The sequence below is a fragment of the Syngnathus acus genome, chromosome 5 (genome assembly GCF_901709675.1).
Source record: "Syngnathus acus chromosome 5, fSynAcu1.2, whole genome shotgun sequence".
Taxonomy (NCBI): domain Eukaryota; kingdom Metazoa; phylum Chordata; class Actinopteri; order Syngnathiformes; family Syngnathidae; genus Syngnathus; species Syngnathus acus.
Window position 1 is genome coordinate 8,595,203 of NC_051091.1, and position 20,920 is coordinate 8,616,122.

Here is a 20,920-nt window from a genome sequence, read left to right on the forward strand (position 1 = left end):
GAGGGAAATAAATATTTTACAACTGCTTCCTCGCAAGTGCAGTCTAGTCTGGGTGATAATTATTTGCGGCTTCGGTGAGAAAGTCACTTGAAATAAATCATGTCACCGGTGGTTCCGCTGTGGTTTCATGTGGATAAATGTTAGCTACGAGAGCTTTTTAACTAACTCTGCGATGTTTATGTGACCGAGCGGCCATGGTTGCTTCTGACCAATGAGGTGTGGAGGACAGACTCCCATCAATATCCTCTGCTGCATATCCACAATATATTATTTTCACTGCAGGTCTCTATCACATCTTTAACTACATACAGTGGAATAGTACACACGCATGCTCAAATGCAATAATTTTGGGGTGTCCAAGAAAAAAAAAACTAACAAAATTGTCCAAACACTTAGAAAAATGTGTTATGGTCTGATTAACCCAAGAAATATTGTATAAAAGAAATGTTTTGCAGACAATTCCTCTGATATTCTTAACCGCCCCCCCAAAGAAAAAATCCTAACTCCGCCAGTGGTCACATGTTCTTACTGTTTGGACAACACATTACTTCCACAAGGTATGTTCGACTTGCATGTTACTATAGTATAGCAATATGTCCTTTCTACCTCTTTACACGTTCACGCTTTTGCATTTTCTGCAATCTACATTGTTGCCATGAGATGTGTTAAAAGACTCTTGAATCATCTTTCCTCATTGAAATGAATGGACATGTCATCAATCCGTCCCAGAATTATAGTTCATGAAACTCTGATGTGTTAAACTCAAAATAAAATAAAAATATATCAGCTGAAATACTTGAAAGTGTTGTAAGTCAGTTCACGTATATCTCAAGGCACCAATGTACATTTTCAATATGTAATCCACACACGCTTTGCACCCTTCATATGATACCCTTCAGCTCCAGATTGTCTCTATAAATGTGTTCCCGTCCACGAGACAATATGTCCTCACTATATGTCCTCATGAATCACTTCATCACATGTCCTCTTTCTGTATTTTCCACACAAAGTGTCCTCATGCGTGTCCTCCTCACTGCATGTCCTCCACACTTGAGTCCAGTCTAGCCTGAGGCTAAACATGAAAGTCAGTCTGGGAGAGGCGCTGATGACATAGTGGGCCAACAAGTGATTTAATTAATAGTGAAACTCACTGGGCTGTCTTCGAGCTTCCAGGGCACGAAGATGATTGCCTCCCTGCGATGTTAAATATTAATCTCATTAGATCTCTGCTGGAGAAAGTGAAGGAAACCGACGTGTGCTTTTCAGACTGCGTATGTGAAGCCACTTTTTGTGATGTTTGTTTTTTTGGCGGGGGGGAGACGTGCGACCCCTGCGCGCACCGGGGCCATCTGGGACTGACCTCACACTCTCCCGTGAACGTGTCACAACGTGTTTGTGGAGACCAAATTAAAAATGTGCAGTCTCCAAAGAGACCGTCTTTTCTATCTCGCCTGCACAAATAGAGTGCGACTCCTTAAGATTTTCTGCTTTGCAAGTCAACATCTCGATGCAAACACATTGTGGTTGCTCTGAGCTTTAAATGTTACACCACAACCTAGTTTGCTCCTAGAATAATGATTTCTCCACTGCATCAGCCTTGCTGGGTGGACTCTGCAGTCGGGCTCGCTTTTGTCTAAGTGATCATTTCAGCACCTCGTGGAGTAACAGGTAGAATTTTCCAATTTGCGCAATATAAAAAAAAAAAAAGTCAATTCCCAACTCGCGCGTTATTATTTAAAAGGCTCCCCCCCTCCCCTCACTGTCAGATCAATGAAGTGGGCGTCGATTGCGCTGCGGGTCGAGGGTGAAATGTGACTTCGGAGGAGTCTGCAGGAGCTTAGGCGGCTCTCGTGTGCAGCACCACGGACAGCGGCGCAGCCAGACGCGCCTCTTTCTCTCAACTTAGCCCGCCTTCCTTCTTTCCACCTTTTCATTCGCTCCGCACGTTCGAGAGCGCTCCGGACGATGTGCGCCGGATCTGCGCTGCACGTCCAGCCCGCTGGAAGCTGAGGAAGCCCGCACAGGTAAGAAGTCTCTATGGATGCATGCCAATGTTATCTTTCTCTTTGCTTAGTCCAAGTTCGGTTTCTTGGTGAAGCCTCTTCACACCCTCTCATGACGCACACAATACATATTTAGGACTGCGGAGATTGGGGATTTATTTGCGGGTGCATTCAACCACACACAATAAACGCATAATCTATTTAATTATGCTTTTAGTTAAGATCTTTACAAAAATATAGGACATTTTTTTTGTTGCAGTGGGAAAAGACAAACTAATAAACGATATTTCTTGCTGCTCACAGCTGAGTAGTTAATACTCATAAAATCAATCATCATCTCCCCACTTAATAAAACGGAACACATATCAAAAATGATTATCAGGTTTAAAGTGCACATCAAGCTTGAAAATGCCACTGCTAAGCAAATAATATATATTTTCTGATTCATAAAGAAATAAAAACCCAAAGGATGTGTAGAGTGATGACAAGCTTCATGAAGAAGGTGATAATGGTGAATTATTTAAATATGTGAAGAAGAGTGTGCGCTCCCGGCTATCATAATGTTAAAACACCTCACTCCTTGTCACCTGTTACATTTGAGTTTGGCTTGAAGGATCACTCACTTAGAAAGAAATATCCCTCATACTGTTTATTTGGAGTCACTTTAGTTGCAACATGCGGAGTTGACTTGAAAGCAGCTTCTATTTGGGCTGATTTTGTACATTTATGTGTGGCTTTTCATACAATGATGTGTTGTTCTAGTAGTCACCGAGCTCCACTTGAGTGCACGTGTGTGTTTATTGCTCCATTGTGCACCTGATGCCCACGTAACATCTGCCGTCGTCAATGACAGATCCTCACATTAATATACAAGCTTGTTGGTGCTCTTATGTGCATTCTGTAAATATAAATGAAGGGGAAATTAGTTTCAGTGAGTACATGATGCCTGAAAAGAAAAGAGTGAACAAACATTTAGGTGAGATGTGTAGTGAGATGGAAAGGCGCCAAAATCTTCCGATGAATGACCTCCTAGTCTGTCGGATTCAAAGTAATGCGTGTGCTGACACTGAATGACTACGTCTCATTATGTGCGTGCAAAGTTTTCATCTAATTCCTTCCCTTGTGCTCACAACTGTCCAATTTAACAATGAATGATATTAAGCAGATCAAACGTTTTACACCAAGCATACCACCTCATTGAAATACCGATGGAATACAAAATGAAGGAAGCACGACTAAAATAGCTAAATAATTCAAATGATTCAAAAATTCAAGATGATAATAATTCAAAATGTATTACGTACAAATTAAATCAAATTGCTACTTGAAAACAGCGATGAAATATTGAGTCAAAATGTATTGTACTTAAAAGTTAAATACAACTGAACTATCACTGCACATTTTAAATGAAAGAACTTTTAGTTCCATGATGCTGTACCAATAGAGGGAGCCCACACACCACCTACCTTGAGAATCACTCATAGACGATTTTAAACTTTACTGCAAGACACTATTTTAGCAAATCTACAGTGACCATATTTGCACAATACAACACCGAGACTGAACTGTCAAGCTTTACTTTTATGGCTTTGCTTAACCATTTCAAAATGTCTACAATGAAAATGGTAATAAAATGTAATCATAAAGCACTGTAAGATTGACAGCGTAACAAAATCTTGATAATCCAATGGAAAAAAAATAACTTATTGCTGGAATTCCAAATGATATCACAAAAATATAAAATACCTTACAGTAACTCCCTGGAACATCATTTCTATGTAGCAGAGGGATGATGAATTATGCAAAACAACAAAAAGGCAAAAGACAATAAAAAGTGTGCGTCTCAGAAACAAAAGTGCCGTCCATCCATCACACAGTTTGTGCCACTTTCTGCAGTAACGATCTGTGTGAGACACAGCCAGATGAGGAAGGTGAAATGGGGCTGGTGGGAGGAGGAAAAGGGCGCATGCAAGGGATTCCCCCTTTTTTTCCAGGTGGGTAAGGCTAGGGGAGGGGCAGCAGTGAGGGATCGGTTAAATTGTCCTGGAATACTTTGGCTACCATGGCAACCAGGTGGAGATGTGTGATGACACAGTTTCAACTTGAAGGTCCTCGTCGCTAATTGTATCTTTGGCCTTATTACGAAAGGTCAGACGCGTTATTTTTCGGGAGGCGCTTCCTAGTTTTGATGATCAGTGGCAGCAGGCGGCACGGAATAAACTTGACACCTCCAAGGTGATTTATGCGGAGAATAGTTTATGTTAATATATCTCTTGAAAAGTGTCACAATCAGTTGGTTTTGCTTTTTATTTGACGGCTTTTCACTTTTTGACCCACTAGGGCCACTGTACTTGCAACAACTTGAAGCATAATGTGGCCTTGAGTTTTAATACATTACATATATTACATTTTTAATCTTTTCAATCATTTCTAGACATTTAGCAGCCGTATCACGATCGATAGAATGTACGTTTTACGGGTGACAAATCCTCAAGTGCTCTTATTTTGTATTCAGCCTGTGATAATAAATAACTTCAATTCATGTAGTATCTTTTCATGGGAACTAAAAAGGTTTAATCGTATGTCAAGGAGAAATTATATATACTGTTTGCATAATGAGAGCATCATTGGGTGTGGATTGGTTGACCCAGTTTGAGTCCACATGCAAACATTTCAATTCTGACAGTCTTTCTTTCAGCTTCATGTCTTCTGTGTGACATTTATATTTGAGTGTGATGTCGGCAACAGCGGCAAGTCGTTCATCTGCCCTTCCTACTAACAAGCTCCACTAACCCACCCGCCCACTCAAGACAAGTCTTTCTGTCTGCATGCGTACAATGTGATTTTTGGGAGGTCCTACTTGTGATTCTTTCCACTTTCCGCGTGTGATAAAGCTTTACATTATGCTACAATTGGCCTTGTTAATATGAATATTCCGAAATAAGAATCAAATCTGAATGACGTCTTTCTCAAAACCTTACCTCAATATTCTTCATCTCCTTTTTTCCGCCCACATGCTGCTTCTGCTGCTTTGTTTCTCTACTCTTTTTCTTTTGACAACCCCCCCCCCCCACACACACACACTTTTGCCATTCCTTCACACAGTCTGGCTTGAAGTGTGGAAGAGGCTGCCGGGATTTATGCACCTGAATTAAAAAAGGCCATCTGCTGAAGAAAGTAAAGACGGTCACACAGGAGGAGAAAAGGAGAGGGAAAAAAAAGGAGCAGGCAATAATCCTTGGTTGGATATTACGTCTTAAATGTATATGTGCAACCAGCATCTTGTGTTTTATTGAACTCATAAGCTTGTAAAAGTAACAATGAACAACTGGCTGTGTGTCAGTAACTGAGTGGAGCTTAGTCGAAATTTTGTAAAAATTCATTCAAAAAGGCAAAATATGAGACCCGGGAAGGTTGCCTGTGATGTTTATGGAGTTGTAACAAGGCTATTGTTTTATTTCATTCAGTGTTGCTGGAAAACAGTGTAGTTCAGCTAGCATCAAAAATGTTAGCTGCTTTTGGGCAGGCAACTGAAATTGTGTATAAGGAAAGAGGCAAGAGGAAATGAGAGAGACTCTTAATAATCATTGCCTACACTCAGGCATTTCAACAACAACAGAGACTCTCCACGCTTCGCTTTTTAGCCACGGCTACATGTGAAATTACAAATGTAGTCACATTATATAGATATAGTCTCTCTCTCTCTCTCTCTCTCTCTCTCTCTCTCTCTCTCTCTCTCTCTCTCTCTCTCTCTCTCTCTCTCTCTATTCTTCGAAAGAACACTAAAGAGAAAAATATTAAAAGAGCACAGACGTGGGAGTGAACAAAGCCAGCAAAGAGAAAGAGAATCCACTGGTGAGCTCGGAGGCCTCCTGGGGCTGTCGACATTTGGGAAGGAGGCTGCAAATGTGACAGCCACAAATCTGTTTGCCACCATTGTTTCTTGAGGCTTTGTAGCGACGCACAACATTACCTTTGTTGTCTTGTTACATACAGTGTGTAAAAAAAAAAAAAAGGAAACGTTTTTTTGTCAACAATCTCCCAAGTTTTTGTTTGCCCGCCTGTGCGTCTAATGAGGCAAAGCTTCGTACTTCGGCGAGCTGCAGTGCGCATTCTGCAACATGAAAAAGTCTTCTTGTGTAACAACGCCGGCGCTCCCGTCTGCTGGTGCTTTTGTATTCGAGGGAAGTCGAAGTGACTTGACCCATTTACGCTGTCAACCGCTCCACTTGTTGACAAGCTGCTGAGGGAGCAAATGAAACATCTGACATCCACACTTTGTGTCTAATGCAACATGCCACCTCTCATTTTTCATTAAAAGTTGCATGTGGGCTGCCGGGCAAGAAGTATTCTTCTGGTCTGTGCTTCCCCGCCGGTGTTGTTTGTTTGTTCCGCTCAACTCAAGTTGAGAGCGTATGAAATCATGAATGCAGTCCTAACCAGCATTTGACATTGACATGCTGTCGCCTTGCCTGGCTTTTTTGTTTTATGATATCGTAACCAACCAACCATGTGGAGGAGACCCGGTGACAGGAAGAATATCTCTCCAAATCCATGTACAGATAACAAGAGCAAACACAAGCATATGTGATGCTGATAGTTTTTCCTTTAATGACAGCAGACGTGAAGCCGAGACGAGGGGCGAGTAGGGGCAGTTGACACGCCGTACGCTCTCTCACCAGTTCCCCCAGAGGACCGAGCACCATGCATGGCCAGACACACCAACTTGTCTTGGTCTGCATTCCACTTTGCGCTTCACCCTCTCCAACTACCGGCAAGTTTCCATGGAAACAACGAGCAGAGGGAGGAGAGGGATGGAGGAAGACAGGAAAAACAGAGGAAACCCCAAAAGAATCTTGTCTGCAGTCTTAACTCCTACTGAGAGCTTTTATTTTGTTTTAATCTACAAGCTTTCTGTGTTTTGCAATGATTCATTCGCATTTTTAGCAACCTTGATGACTTCAGTGCAGTTAATTATTTGCACGTCTTGTCAAGTTGATTTGTTGAGACTCTGGATATGATACAAATCCTTTTGGCTCAATGATTTACTCCGATAAAAACTTTACCCACAGTCAACCTCTTGCTTGATTAAGCCTCTGGGACTCTGGGCAACCCAGGCAGAAATAGTGGAGACAAAGAACAATAACCCTTCGCCTCTGCAGTGTATTAACAGGATCTGCTTTTGCTCCCAACATAACACTGATGCACGAAAGCTTGAAATAGCACATAAAAGAATGTTTAGTTTGAGGAGATGTACTCAGCCGGAATTCACCACTCTGGTTTTCGTAATGGTTGTTAAAAAGCGATGAAGCTAATCAGACACTTGTTGCGCATTGACATTTATTTTTGCATTGGGGATTAAGGAAAGATTAGAATTTGTTTGAGTGTTACCATGGAGTTCTAAATGGACCAGAGGGGCATCTTTATGGGTTGTTAAGAATTTTTAGTGCTCATTAATGTCTTCACCAAGGCAGTATGTTTTTTTCTGATGGAATGTTGGCCTGAAGACATAAAACGTTTCGGACAATATCAGTAACGGTTTGTTGCCTGATAAGCAACCCTTGATATCTTGTGAAGTTTGCAAAATTAAACAAAATATTTTTCTTTTTAAAAAAAAAACCACACTGATAAACATTTACTATATGTTTCCTATAGGTGATGGGTGGGAAATGTGGGAAAAAAAATCTCAGAAAAATCTGGCCTGGCACACAAGCCAGTGCTTAGTATAAAAATATTCAATATAATAATTTACTTTCATCTACTGCCTTAATTTTTCCTCTCTTCCGACCCTATCGCTAACCTTGCTCACGCAATGGCTCACGGGGTCCCCACAGCCACAATAAGACAAAGAAATTGTTGTGTTGCATCTGAGACTGTGAGTGACTTCCTCTCCGTTTGATCTCCAGGCTGTAATCTCAAAAAGCACAGAGGAGGAGACTGAGCAAGTGGATCCCACCGATGCTTTCAATGGCCTCAGTCAGAATAAAAACACTGGTGCTGCTGTGAGATCTGGTGCCGTTGTGCCTCGCTGTGTTCTTCTTCAGAGGCTGCCACATCCAAAGCAGATCAAACGCTGACCCCCGCCCAAAAAAAAAAAGCAGAGTCAGCACTTTGCTCTGACCAGGGATATGTCTCTGGGTAGCTCCCCAGTGTTGGGGGTGCGCCCTGTGCCCCGACCCCTCTGGCTGTCCCACATGGTCCCCTTGGTCATATGCGTGACTCTGTTGGCCCGGGCTTCTAAGGGTTTGCCTGTGGTTGGTTACAACACAGACTCCAAAAAAGAGATCACGCTGGAAGGAGATCTGATGATCGGCGGTCTCTTCCCCGTGCACCAGAAAGGTGAGGCTGCCGAGGACTGCGGGAAGATCAACGCTCAGCGAGGAATCCAGCGACTGGAAGCCATGCTGCTCGCTCTCGATGAAATCAACAGGGACGAGCGCATCTTGCCCGGGATTCATTTAGGAGCTCATATATTGGACACGTGCTCCAAGGACACGTACGCTCTGGAGCAGTCGCTGGAGTTTGTCAGGGCTTCACTCACCAAAGTGGACGACAGTGAGTACACGTGCCCCGACGGATCCTACGCCATCCATGATGAAGTCCCGTTGGCCATCTCTGGAGTTATAGGAGGATCGTACAGCGACGTTTCCATTCAGGTATGTGTGTGTGTGTTTAGGGTTAATGAAATTCTAGGAATGAATGAAGTACATTCGAATGCATTTGCCAGTCAAAATATTTTAACTCCATACTTTTACAAGGCGAGATTCACTACAAGCTTATTTGCACTCCCAAACAGATGTAGAAATTGATTACCCAGGCACAACCAGGATTGCATCTCCCTGCCAAAAGCACTGAATTACTGCAGAGTTAATTGTGTGTAGTCTATGCAAATCGAGTCATTTAGCACGTGCAACGTGATTCATCAAGCCTGAGATGAATTGCGATGGCTGATTTCGCATCTTTAAGTATCCGGACTCCTAAATCTTGTTTTTGTTGTTGATGATTGTTGGTGTGGCTCACAAAACCAGAGACGAGTTCCTTGTGTTTTTACATACTTGGCCTATAAAGATGATTCAGATTGTGATCAGTGAAGCATAGCAAGTAGCTTTTACCACTGGCTCTGTAGCGATAGTAAGAAAAGAGACCATGATGGATGATCCTAAGAGTGCCTATTTGCACTAAAGTAGCATCTGTGATTACACCTAGCGAGATGTTACACTGGTTGGTAATGTCCATCCGTTTCACAGGGAGGATCTGTTTACCTGATGTGATTTGGAGCATGCCATTTTCTTTCCCGGTAATTCACACTTGAGCTGAAGGGCTGTCAGAGGCTGACATGCTGCAGATGTTGTGCGCAGATTTGGCTGACAGGATGACTAGTGACGGCAGATTTACTCTCGGAGGCGGCGGCGGCGGCGCCCCGCTCGGCTCTCTCGCGCTGATGCGATGAAAGCTCTGCTAATTGGGTCTCCAGTCTTGGGCGCTCTAATATGTTTGTGATCTCGGCTCATTGTGAGAAGGGACGGCATGTCACGTAGAAGCTCGCTTGTGTAAATATGCACAGATCTAGCGTGAACTTCAAGCAGAGGAGGCCCACGTCTTCTGCCTCAGCTGATCATGTAGGCTTCACTTGGCTTGAAATAATGTTGGGCGTAAATAACATCCTCAAAGAATGAACCTCATAGCCATGTTTGAAATGCAATGGAATGCAATGAGAGGCAGAATCGTCCCCCTTTGTTTCCTCAATGTTGCAAAATGTATTCTAGCTAAACAAACACATCTAGCTAGATTTGATCAAATATGCTATATCTTAATTTTTCCCCATAGTAGCCAAACCAGCCTCTTGCGCTGCAATATGTGAGGAAAAACAAAAGCCATGTTAAATAAAAAATGCTGTGGGGTTCTTTTTTTTTTTTCTCTCAGTAGAATTTAATGGTGAGCCGCATACTCTTCTGCTACTACGATTTTATACGAGAGAGCTCATCTAATATGCTGACCTAGAGTACAGAGTGGAAAGGCTAATGAATTCATGGAGGGTGTGGCATAGTAAATCATAACTAAATAATCCAAATCCATTTGGTGGAAATGTGGAAGGCGTCTTTTTAGGATGAGGCATTTATTTGGTCAAACGAAACATCTCGTACAGCCGAGGCATTTTTTTTTATTCAAATGTTGAACTCTTCCCTTGGGCTCATGGATGACTGAACTTCAGTGGTCAAAGGTCGAGAAACTGCGGTTAGTTTTATTTTTTTGACAACAGAGGCCAGGAGAACATGTCAGAGCCAATATATATATAACCGCGCCATATGTATCACTGTGAAGCTCCATCAGTACGTCAGCCATCAATTGTTTCCTCATATAGCCACGTAAACTCCTTGGAGCTATTCTTTGACAAAAGCTTCTTTTTTTTTTTCCACAGTTGTAAAACAAATATTTTGACTCACAAAAGAAATACGGAAAACCTACATAGGAGCACGATGATACGTTGTACAGATAGGAAGCCTCCCGGGAAATGATGTGGGAAGAGAATCCAGAGCACCAAAAATGGATTCCTGATGTAAACGACAGTTTGGATTTGATGAATGAGGTGTAATTTTAGTGAGACCCTGTATCTGGGGATCCTTAGAGAATGCCCTTGTCTTGTTGTAATTTATGGATGTACTATTATGAGCCTCAGGTCTGCCTGACCTTCCCGGTGAATCTTCCTGATGATCAGGATAGCACCGCGGGATACTGTTCCCCTTTTCGCCGTGGATGGCCCTCTTTATTTTCACTCAGTCACGATGAGGGTTTTTTTTTTCTTCACTGGCCGGGTAACTTCATTTGTTTAGTAAAAAAAACTCAGGCAGCGCCAAATGTGGTGTATTGTCAGCGCCTGGGGTATGTTGGGGGTATTTGTGCCCACCGATTGTTGGACCTGTATCATTCCCTGTCCTGTGTCAAACTCGTTTTTGTCGCGGGCCGCATTGTAGTCATAGTTTCCTTCGGAGGGCCATTATGACTGTCAACCTAAATAAATGGATGAACGTCTCATATTGTATACAGCATAGACTACACAACAAACTAACTAGTTTTGGAATCAGAGACGAGTAAAAACTGTTCAGATTTTTAAAAAGATGAAAGTAGCAACATCTCTATTTTCTAAAAGTGAAGACAATTTGTATTGTATTTGTATTTCACAATTGTATCGAGAAAAAGTCAATGCACAATTTGTCTTTGCAGGCCAAATATAATTACACTAAGGGCCACATTTGGCCCGCGGGCCATATTTTGACGCTCAGAATTTTATTTGTACATGTTCGATGATAGTGAGGGAAGATTTTGCTGCAGTTTTATTGAGTCAATTAGCGTGTAAGGATCAGGCAGCTCTACTGCAATTTAACCATCATTTAAAAAGAGCCTGATCACCATGGTGACATGGTGGGAGCAATCTGAACTGACAGGTAGCAAGTGCTTTCTAAATCTTTCACAAAAAAAGGAGCATGTTGCCATGCCACCGGTGTGACAATCGCAGCTCCGGAGGCGGCGCTGGCTGCAGGCCTCGCTACAGACGGAGTTGCGTGCGGAGCCTGAGTTGTGCGATATTCTCGCCGGGAAGTTGCTGTCTTCTCCATCTGTGGTTGCAGCCGGGCTGTCTGGTACTTTGGCAGAGATGCGCGTGGAAGATATTGAGACATTGTGAGAATCCACAAACACTTGTGACGGCCAGACATGGAGGCAATGAGATGGAGGAAGAGTCACCCGTCATCACGTGGCGTCAAGCCATTTGACAATCAAAGCATGCTTCTTTTTTTAAAGAACTCTGTGAAGCCATCTGGGATCTTTTAATGACTCTCCAATGAAAATCCTCGCCTCCATTTAAAAAGCAGGTGTGAAGCGAAAAATATTCAGCCGGTTGTTTGCATACCGATATTACATAAAAAAAAAAAGGCTTTCATCTATCAAGATGTCCGACATACTGTCAGTATTTCATCAGCATTTTCCTCATTTAGGGATCTTCGTCCTGAAGGCGTGAGCTAATCAGATGTATTCCATAGTTCAGTCCAGGAACATTAGCCTCAAGCCTGCCTTTTGATTTCCATACGCTGGAGCAAATCCACCCTTTTTTTTTTTCTTTACCCCCATAGTGAGCTGCAATGCTAAATATGACTCACTAGTAGAGGCCGCAAAAGCGTGCCCCCGGGCAAAAAGGAAAAAAAAAATTATAATCACCAGGGCAAATTAGAAGCACACATCTGGAATGCCAAATAGCTAAATATTCATTATTTTTCCCGCTGGTAAAGGTCAGTTCAATTCAAGTTTAAAAAAAAAAAGGTTGTTCAGACGCAACAACAGCTAAGTTCATAATTGTGTTATTTATTTCCATTGTAGCTTGTTTGATTATTGAGACTGAGATATTCAAAAAGATTCTGCAACGGACGAAATCGGACATCCTCGGGTTCGTACGGCCTTTAGCCAAAGACAAAGTACCTGACACGGATGCACTTCTTGACATTTTCAGCCCAAATATAGGCGCAGGATAATCAACTACATTTCTGAGCCTAGCATTGTCTTTTCATTCATGCAGCACCAGCCGTTTTTATAGAGTCGTCTCCGTGTGCCGATAGACATGAATACCGATCTCATTAGTCAAACGTGCCAATTTCAGGCCAAGAAAGAACAACAGTGATCAAACGTATCACTAAAGCCGCCCAGTGAAAATTAATTATTCATGGATAAAAGTAAAGAATGTGCTTGTGAAATTATAAATAATTCAAATATGATTGGATTATTCAGTGGCTTGGAAGACGTCTCTATTTGTGCACTTGCGTTATATATGATCAGTGAATATTTCCCGATATGTCATTTGCCAACCAAAACCTTCAGATGTCGGTTTGGTACAGGCAGAACCCGCGTCGGACTTTGGTCGAATAATGCGGCGAGCTTTGCATGCGTCAGTTCCGAGTAGCTGACCTTGTAAATGAATGGAAGTGCTCAATGCATGTTGGAGTATGAAAGGCTGCTCCATTCAATGTGGGCTGTGAAAGATGACTGCGGTAGATGAGATGCTCTTCATCTTGCAGAACGAAGGGGCTGCGGTTGATCAAAAACATCCTCATTCGGTGGCGCTAACAAGTTACCAGGCAACTGCAAAAAAAAAAAAAAAACAACCAATGACGACTGACGTGTTCTCCTTCATTGGAATTTGTGTGTCAGAACTTGGGTCATATAAATGTCTTACTTACGTCTTCGGCTCGGGTCTCCTGGGAGGAGCGGATGGCTTTTTCATGTTGAAAAGATCATCACATCCCTACAGGAGATTTTCTCAGTATTCTGCTTCTTTTATATCACAAAGCCCCGAAAAAAGATTAACTTGTAACAGGTAGTTGCTCATGGCCTTTGACATGACTTTAAGGTGCCAAGTCAGCACATTTAGCATACAGCATAGTTTACTTTATATCCTTCCTTCCTTCCTTCCTTCCTTCCTTCCTTCCTTCCTTCCTTCCTTCCTTCCTTCCTTCCTTCCTTCCTTCCTTCCTTCCTTCCTTCCTTCCTCTCTTTCAATTGGAGATTCATCAAGCTACGTGGGGGCTCAAACATTTAAATACAGACTAAGACAAAACAAACTAAAACAATGAGAGAAAAAAACCAATAAAAAAAATCCAAAGCCAAAAGTAAATGTGCAACCAATAATTCAAAGTCACTTATGTTAACCATCTCATCTTAAAGTGGATTTAAATCCAACTAAAACTTCCCTGCAGGTGCCCTCCCAGCCTTCCGACTGCCTTTGTGCTAACAAACCATAAAAGCCAGAATGTGTCCACACATTACACAGGAAGTAAAAAGGAAAAAAAGTCCATCGCAGCAAATTCTGAAGAGTTATTAATTCATGTAAAGTCTCCTACAGTTCAGTCAGCATGTAGTGAAACATCCTAGAGGAAAAATGAAGAGGCTTTAAATTATCTATTAAGTCAACCTAAAAAGCAACTCCATTTGGTCACTACGGTCATTTGAAAAGGATTCCTATGCAATTTTTCATGACTTGTGTGTGTGTTTGTGTGTGTGTTTGTGTGTGTGTGTGTGTGTGTGTGTGTGTAGGGTAAGGGGGTGCCACTCCAGATAAGAGTTTGTAGAGAACAGGTGCACCGCTGCCAGCTGCTTTGCCACATGTTGAGAAATGCTGCCAAGGCTGTTTGAAGAAAAATACCATTTTCCACGGAAACGTCATTATTAAGCCATATGCATTCTTCATCTGGCCTGGCTTCCTCACCTTTGAACTGATGCGAAATGTGCACTCGTGCGTTGCGGCAATCTATATTTTCATTTCAGTTGAAATGTCTCGGATGAGACCGAAATAGTCCTAAATTGCTTATGATAATGATGGAAACCGGACTCCGGGAGTTCATCTCCTTTTTGTGTGTGTGCTGAACCTCCCAACAAATGTTGAGGCCTGGAAATTTTCGCAAGATTGACACATTTGATATTCATCTCTCATCTCCTGCATAAATGTCTTGAGCCATCTAATGCATCTAAGACATACTCAAGAATGTCTGCTTGTGCAATGGAGACTTCTATTTGTTGGTTCCTGTTAGTTATAGTTTGAACTTTAATGTGCATCACCAAATATATTGTGCTTTATAATGTGTTTGGATGGATAATAATTTTTTATGTGCAAGCAGTTTCACGACGCCATTACGGTATTTGAGCTGATTGCTTTTACTATACGAGTGAAAATGAGCCACTACTTGAATCCCAACCAGATTTTCTTTTCCTTTAAATGAGCGTAGCTGCCCTTGGGCGTTCAGAATTGCCTGGAGCAAAAACTAGTCTGTCACTTCTTTTGCACGCTGTCCAAGTTGTCGCAGCCCTGACAAAACCTTGAAGTCAGAATATTCAAACTTTCATGATTGTTTCATTCTGCTTCACTCTCAAACCTTTCCACCGTCATCCTTTCCGCCGACTTACGTATGTCTTCTTTCCAAAGTGTAGCGGGAACTTTCTGACAGGGTTTGCAGTTTTACAGCAAATTCTGTTCAGTGTGGCCTCCATCGTCACTCACTTTGGTTGACAATTAGAAGATGCTGTCAAGAAATAGTGGACACGAGACTGAGTTATCCGGCTGGCTGTTCACTCCGATAATTGTTTTGGGACAAATAACAGGGAGCATGGCTTTCATCACCAGGATGGCCGAGTGGTTAAGGCGTTGGACTTAAGATCCAATGGACAATTGTCCGCGTGGGTTCGAACCCCACTCCTGGTAGCAATTTTTCAGCAACAGTAGGCCTTCTGTTAGGGCCCAATCTTTGGAAATGAAGTCTCATGCCAAATTATAATTCCGTCAGAGTGCTACTTTGTTCTCAATATCCCAGCATGTGTGCTTCTTGTCTTAATTTGACCTCCCAAATATGTTTATAGCAGTATATTCATGTTATTATCCTTTTGTTTTTCCAGGTGGCCAACTTGCTACGCCTCTTTCAGATCCCTCAGATCAGTTATGCCTCCACCAGTGCCAAACTCAGCGACAAGACTCGCTACGACTACTTCGCCCGTACCGTGCCCCCAGATTTCTTCCAGGCTAAGGCGATAGCCGAAATCCTCCGTTACTTTAACTGGACGTACGTATCGACGGTGGCGTCGGAAGGCGATTACGGCGAGACGGGTATCGACGCCTTTCAACAGGAGGCTCGAGCCCACCACATCTGCATCGCCACGTCGGCCAAGGTGAGCCGTTCCATGAGCCGCTGGAGCTACGAGAACGTGATCCGCTCCCTGCAGCAGAAGTCCAACGCCAAGGTGGTCATCATGTTTACGCGCAGCGAAGACGCCCGTGAGCTCCTGGTGGCGGCCAACCGCATGAACGTCACCTTCACCTGGGTGGCCAGCGATGGATGGGGGGCACAGGAGAGTGTGGTGAGGGGCAGCGAAGCCGTTGCGGACGGCGCGTTCACCATCGAGCTGGCCTCCTATCAGATCCCGCAGTTTAATGACTACTTCACGGCTCTCCATCCGTACAACAACACCAGGAATCCTTGGTTCAGAGAGTTCTGGGAGAACCAATTCCAGTGCAGTCTTCATGATTTAAGCTGTGGGAAGCACTCGCTGCGAGAGGCTCCATTTCAACCCGAATCTAAAATTATGTTTGTGGTGAATGCAGTTTATGCGATGGCCACCGCGTTGCACAACATGAGGCAGGCCTTGTGCCCGAACTCCACCAAGGTCTGCGATGCTCTTAAGCCTGGCAATGGCAGGAAGTTTTACAGGGACTATATCCTCAAGACCAAGTTTGAGGGTGAGTGAAGTCTTCATTGACCAAAAGTTTTCATCTCTTCATCCATTCTCATGCAAGAATATTGAATTTTCTGCATTTACAGTGGTGTGAAAAATGAAAGAAAGAATGACCAAATGAACAAGCGAACGAAAGAACGAACAAAAGAAACAATGAATGAATAAACGAACGGACAAATGAACGAATGAATGAACGAAAGAAACAACGACTAAATAACAAACAGACAAATGAACGAACTAAGTAACTAACGAACGAACGACTGAACCAACAACTGAACCGACGAATGAACAAACAATGAATAAATAAATAGTGGGAAAGGCCGCATGTTGTTGACATTGTCCAGTGCTTTTTACGATGTCTTATCTGTATTTTAACATTCTCTCCATTTATTTCCAACAGCACCATTCCGTCCGCCAGATACCGATAATTTTGTCCGCTTTGACTCCTTCGGAGACAGCTTCGGCCGCTACAACATCTTCCACTATCACAAGGTGGGCGGACGCTACAGCTATCGCAAGGTGGGCTACTGGGCTCAGGCCCTGATCCTCAACACTAGCCTCATCCCCTGGGCTGGCGCCCCCACCTCGCAGTGTAGCGATCCTTGCAGGAAGAACGAGGTGAAGAGTATGCAGCCCGGAGACGTGTGCTGCTGGATCTGCATCCCGTGTCAGTCTTACCAATACTTGCAGGATGAGTTCACGTGCGCCGACTGCAGCTTCGGACAGTGGCCTCTGGCTAATCTGACAGGTTGCTACGACCTACCCGAGGAGTACATCCGCTGGGAAGATGCCTGGGCCATTGGGCCCGTCAGCATTTCCTGTCTGGGCATGATGAGCACGCTATTCGTTATTGGCCTCTTCGTCAAACACAACGAGACACCCGTGGTGAAAGCCAGTGGACGTGAGCTCTCCTACATTCTCCTGATGGGAGTGCTGATGTGCTATACAATGACTTTCATTTACATCGCCAAACCTTCCACGGCGGTTTGCACGCTACGCCGCCTGGGCTTGGGAACCTCCTTTGCCGTGTGCTACTCAGCCCTCCTGACCAAGACCAATCGCATCGCTCGGATCTTCAACGGGGTTAAAGGCGGGGCCCAGCGGCCGCGATTTATCAGCCCGGCCTCACAGGTGGCCATCTGCGGAGGTTTGATCTCCTGCCAATTGGTGGTGGTGATAGTCTGGCTGCTCGTGGAAGCTCCGGGGGTGAGAAAGGAAGTGAGTCCGGAGAAGAGGGATGTCGTCACCCTCAAGTGTAACAGCAAAGACTCCAGCATGCTCATGTCGCTCACCTACAACTGCATCCTCATCATCCTCTGCACGGTTTACGCCTTCAAGACCCGCAAGTGCCCCGAAAACTTCAACGAAGCCAAGTTCATTGGCTTCACCATGTATACAACCTGCATCATCTGGCTGGCGTTTCAGCCCATTTTCTACGTCACCGCCAGTGACTACAGGGTGAGTTATGACAATAATGTCCATGTCTTGAGATCATGTGGTTGCAAAAGTGTACACACCCTGGGCTCTGGTGATGTTCGGAATTCATCAATCGGATTTGAACTCGTGTGAAATGAGACTTAACACATACCTGCCACCGTTTGAATTTTCTCTGATTAACGCCGCTGATCTAATAGGCTTTCCGTCTGGTTTTTTTCCCATCCAATCTTAAAGCTAAAGTCGTGATCTGCAGAGAGCCTCAGAATAGATGGAGAGGATTGGGAACAGTTTCAATACAAGTTAATCCTTGCACAATGCCTTTAGGCTTCTGCTTGAAAGCAAGTGGGGGAAAAAGGGGCAGGGAAAAGCCTACTAACACATTAGAATTGTACCTGGGGTTATCAGAGGTGCTTTAAATAGAGGCAGCTGTGTGCTGACTCCCATTAAACCTAAATTTAGATGTGAGTGGTTGATTATTAACACACGCAATTCCCCAGTTACAAGAGGGTGTGAACATTTATGCAGCGACACTGCCAGCTGTTTATATTGTACTATCCCCTTTCTTAAAGTTTTCTTTTTTTTAAATTAAAGTTTATCACCTTAATAGCGTAAAACGTTTTGGAGTCATTCATAATTATTATTATTTTTATTCAGAGGTGTATAAACCATTTTATATCAACTACGTAATGGTAGTTTTCCGTCAAAATGTTACTTGTTAAGTAATTACTCTTACATGAAATATCACATTAATATTGTAGCACCCCTAGTGGCTAATCCCGGAATTCATATAATATTCCGAACCAAACATTGTACTTAAGCTAGCACGCACCATATAAACCAAATTGATAGACTGTCAGAAAAATCAGTGAGCAAAGTTGTCGGACTATTTGCCCCTGGGATCGGAACACATTGCCAAATCGGGGAGCCAAGGGGGTAGATGTAGACTCCCTTGACACAACAGCCTCTGCAGAAACAAAGAGAAAGACAGACAGGACTGCGAGGGCAGAAAGGGAACTGGATGTCCCACTGTGTCCCTGCACATTGCTGTGTGGAATGGAGTGTGAAAGACAAGAATGCTGCGCCCCAGCTGTGCCCTCCGTCCTGGGACCACTGTGAGATGCTCCGCCCCTGCTGGCAGCGTGCGGTACTTGCATCCAGAGTGAGCTCATCAGACACCAATTTGACCAATAAATAATAAGTGAAGCATAGAGTCAGCTGTATTCAAACATTACTAGTGTTTCCTGAGTTTAATACCGCTTCTCAAATTGTTGTCACACCCTGATGCAAATCTCCAGCGAGGGGAAAAATTTGACTGTGGTCTGTCATGAAATGTTAACATAAATTAAATACAATCCACTGAGCCATGAATAGCTCATCTGATTATCATATGAAATATTGAAGCTGCTCTCCGCGCCCCCGAGGGAGAAAGGTCTCCCCTCTTATGCCAGGCCTGGTCATCTCATCTTGGCAGCAAACACAACCGATTAAACACTCACAGTCACAGACGGCGCCTCCGTGATCACACCGAGGGCGGACGGGAAGGACAGAAGTATAACTCCTGACATGTTACAGAATCTTGCACTCGGAAATGGAGCTTCAAACGGGGTCAACCGCAGGAAGAAATCCTGCAGCTCTTGTTTGCCCAAAAGCAGTATGAGGACATTGCACAAATGTATCGCTAAGATTAAAAGAAAAAGAAAAATACAAATCAAGGTTTACCAATGACAAATGGAGACAATGTACATTGGACATAGTGATTTGTTTTGACCTCCACACTTAGAAAGCCAAACCAACTATAAAATTCAAAGTCCATACCGGCTTTGTAGACTGGCTTGCTGGTTCATCTCAAACGCTTTTCAATAACCACACAAAAAAAAAATCAGTGAAAAGAGACGAATACACGATTTATACTGAGCCCAGCAGTGCTGCTTTTGTGACATAAAAATCATACTTCCAAATGTGTGAAACTGGCATAGACGCGTTTTACATGGTTTTATCCTCCAGCAGGAGGCGTCTCCAACAGAACGTTGCTGTCCTCTTCCTACGCAACATTTGTGAATTAGTCACCCAAAAGTCGTTCCAATGCAGTTCAGTATGCGGGAATATTCTAAATAGATTCTGATCTAACCAGGGACCATTTCGCCTTTGCAGTCTCTTGTTTACATATCTTTAGAAGTAAATAACATTAATGTCCAAATATTCCACGTGTGTCAGTATCTTTTGCATAAATTGTACCTAATTCAAATCACTCAAATCAGAGTGTCAAAATAATGACCACAGATATGCACAATTGTATATTTTTATGGTAGTGTCAATGGTATTCTAATAAGTGAATTTGACCGTGTGTTTACAGGTGCAGACCACTACGATGTGCATCTCGGTCAGTCTGAGCGGCTCGGTTGTCCTAGGCTGCCTCTTTGCCCCTAAAGTCCACATCATCCTATTCCAGCCGCAGAAGAATGTCAGCACTCTCAGGGTGGCCACCACCCGCTTCAGCGTCACCACTGGCCCCGGCTCCAGTTTCTCTCAAGGTGTGTGGCACAATTGATGGCCGGGGATCAATAAAATTTCAATTAATCAATTAGGGAAAGACGTCTCTGTATCAATCTGTGCTTCTGTGTCTTTGTTTTGCAGCATCGGTGTCCAACGTTGTTCCAACGGTGTGTAATGGGCGAGAGGTGGTGGACTCCACGACGTCTTCCTTGTGAAGATCATCTTCTGCCAAGCGATGTAAACCATTAGATAACTACTTGTCCTCAAACAGGTGTCTCAGATATTAAAGAGGACCATTGTCCTGACTTTGTTGTCCTCAAAGTGCTGTGAGTACAATGTCCCAATTATTTTCTTCTGTTTTTCGATTCAAATAAATTACTGAGTGAATTAATGCCAATAAAGGTTACATAGAGTATTGCCCTCGTTTTTACTGCAACAATGATCGTGAATCCGTTAAATGTATTATATACAGGATGTTTTTCATGTAGATTTTGGTGAACGGTTTGTGCTTTCTTGTAATTTATGTAAATAAAATGTGTTTTTTTAAATTAATATGAAGATTTCCCTTGTAGTCTATTGGGATAAATCATGAACATTGTTTGTGTTTTCTCAGGAGAACTTAATGTAATAGCCAAACGTAATAGATTTGATTGTCATCAAAGAATGCTATGACAACATGCATAATTTAATTTGTGCAACAGCCCTTTTCTCTCAAGATAAAC

The 20,920-nt window shown here is 43.2% G+C and overlaps 1 protein-coding gene and 1 non-coding gene across 3 annotated transcripts; both read left to right on the forward strand.

Moving 5' to 3' along the window:
* The first annotated feature begins 417 nt into the window (after nt 1–417).
* Nucleotides 418–20,750, forward strand: LOC119123228 (metabotropic glutamate receptor 2-like). Of its 2 annotated transcripts, XM_037252151.1 has the most exons (7): nt 418–1,668; nt 1,767–2,024; nt 7,910–8,659; nt 15,435–16,272; nt 16,669–17,726; nt 20,059–20,236; nt 20,340–20,750. In XM_037252151.1, exons 3-7 carry the CDS (start codon nt 8,132–8,134, stop codon nt 20,411–20,413), a joined length of 2,676 nt encoding a protein of 891 aa, XP_037108046.1. In that variant the 5' UTR covers nt 418–1,668; nt 1,767–2,024; nt 7,910–8,131; the 3' UTR covers nt 20,414–20,750. The 2 variants fall into 2 exon arrangements, with proteins under 2 accessions (XP_037108046.1, XP_037108047.1); XM_037252152.1 differs by having other exon boundaries at nt 418–2,024.
* Nucleotides 15,161–15,243, forward strand: trnal-uaa. Its single transcript has one exon. It is a non-coding gene; the product is annotated as a tRNA-Leu (tRNA).
* Nucleotides 20,751–20,920: the final 170 nt, after the last annotated feature.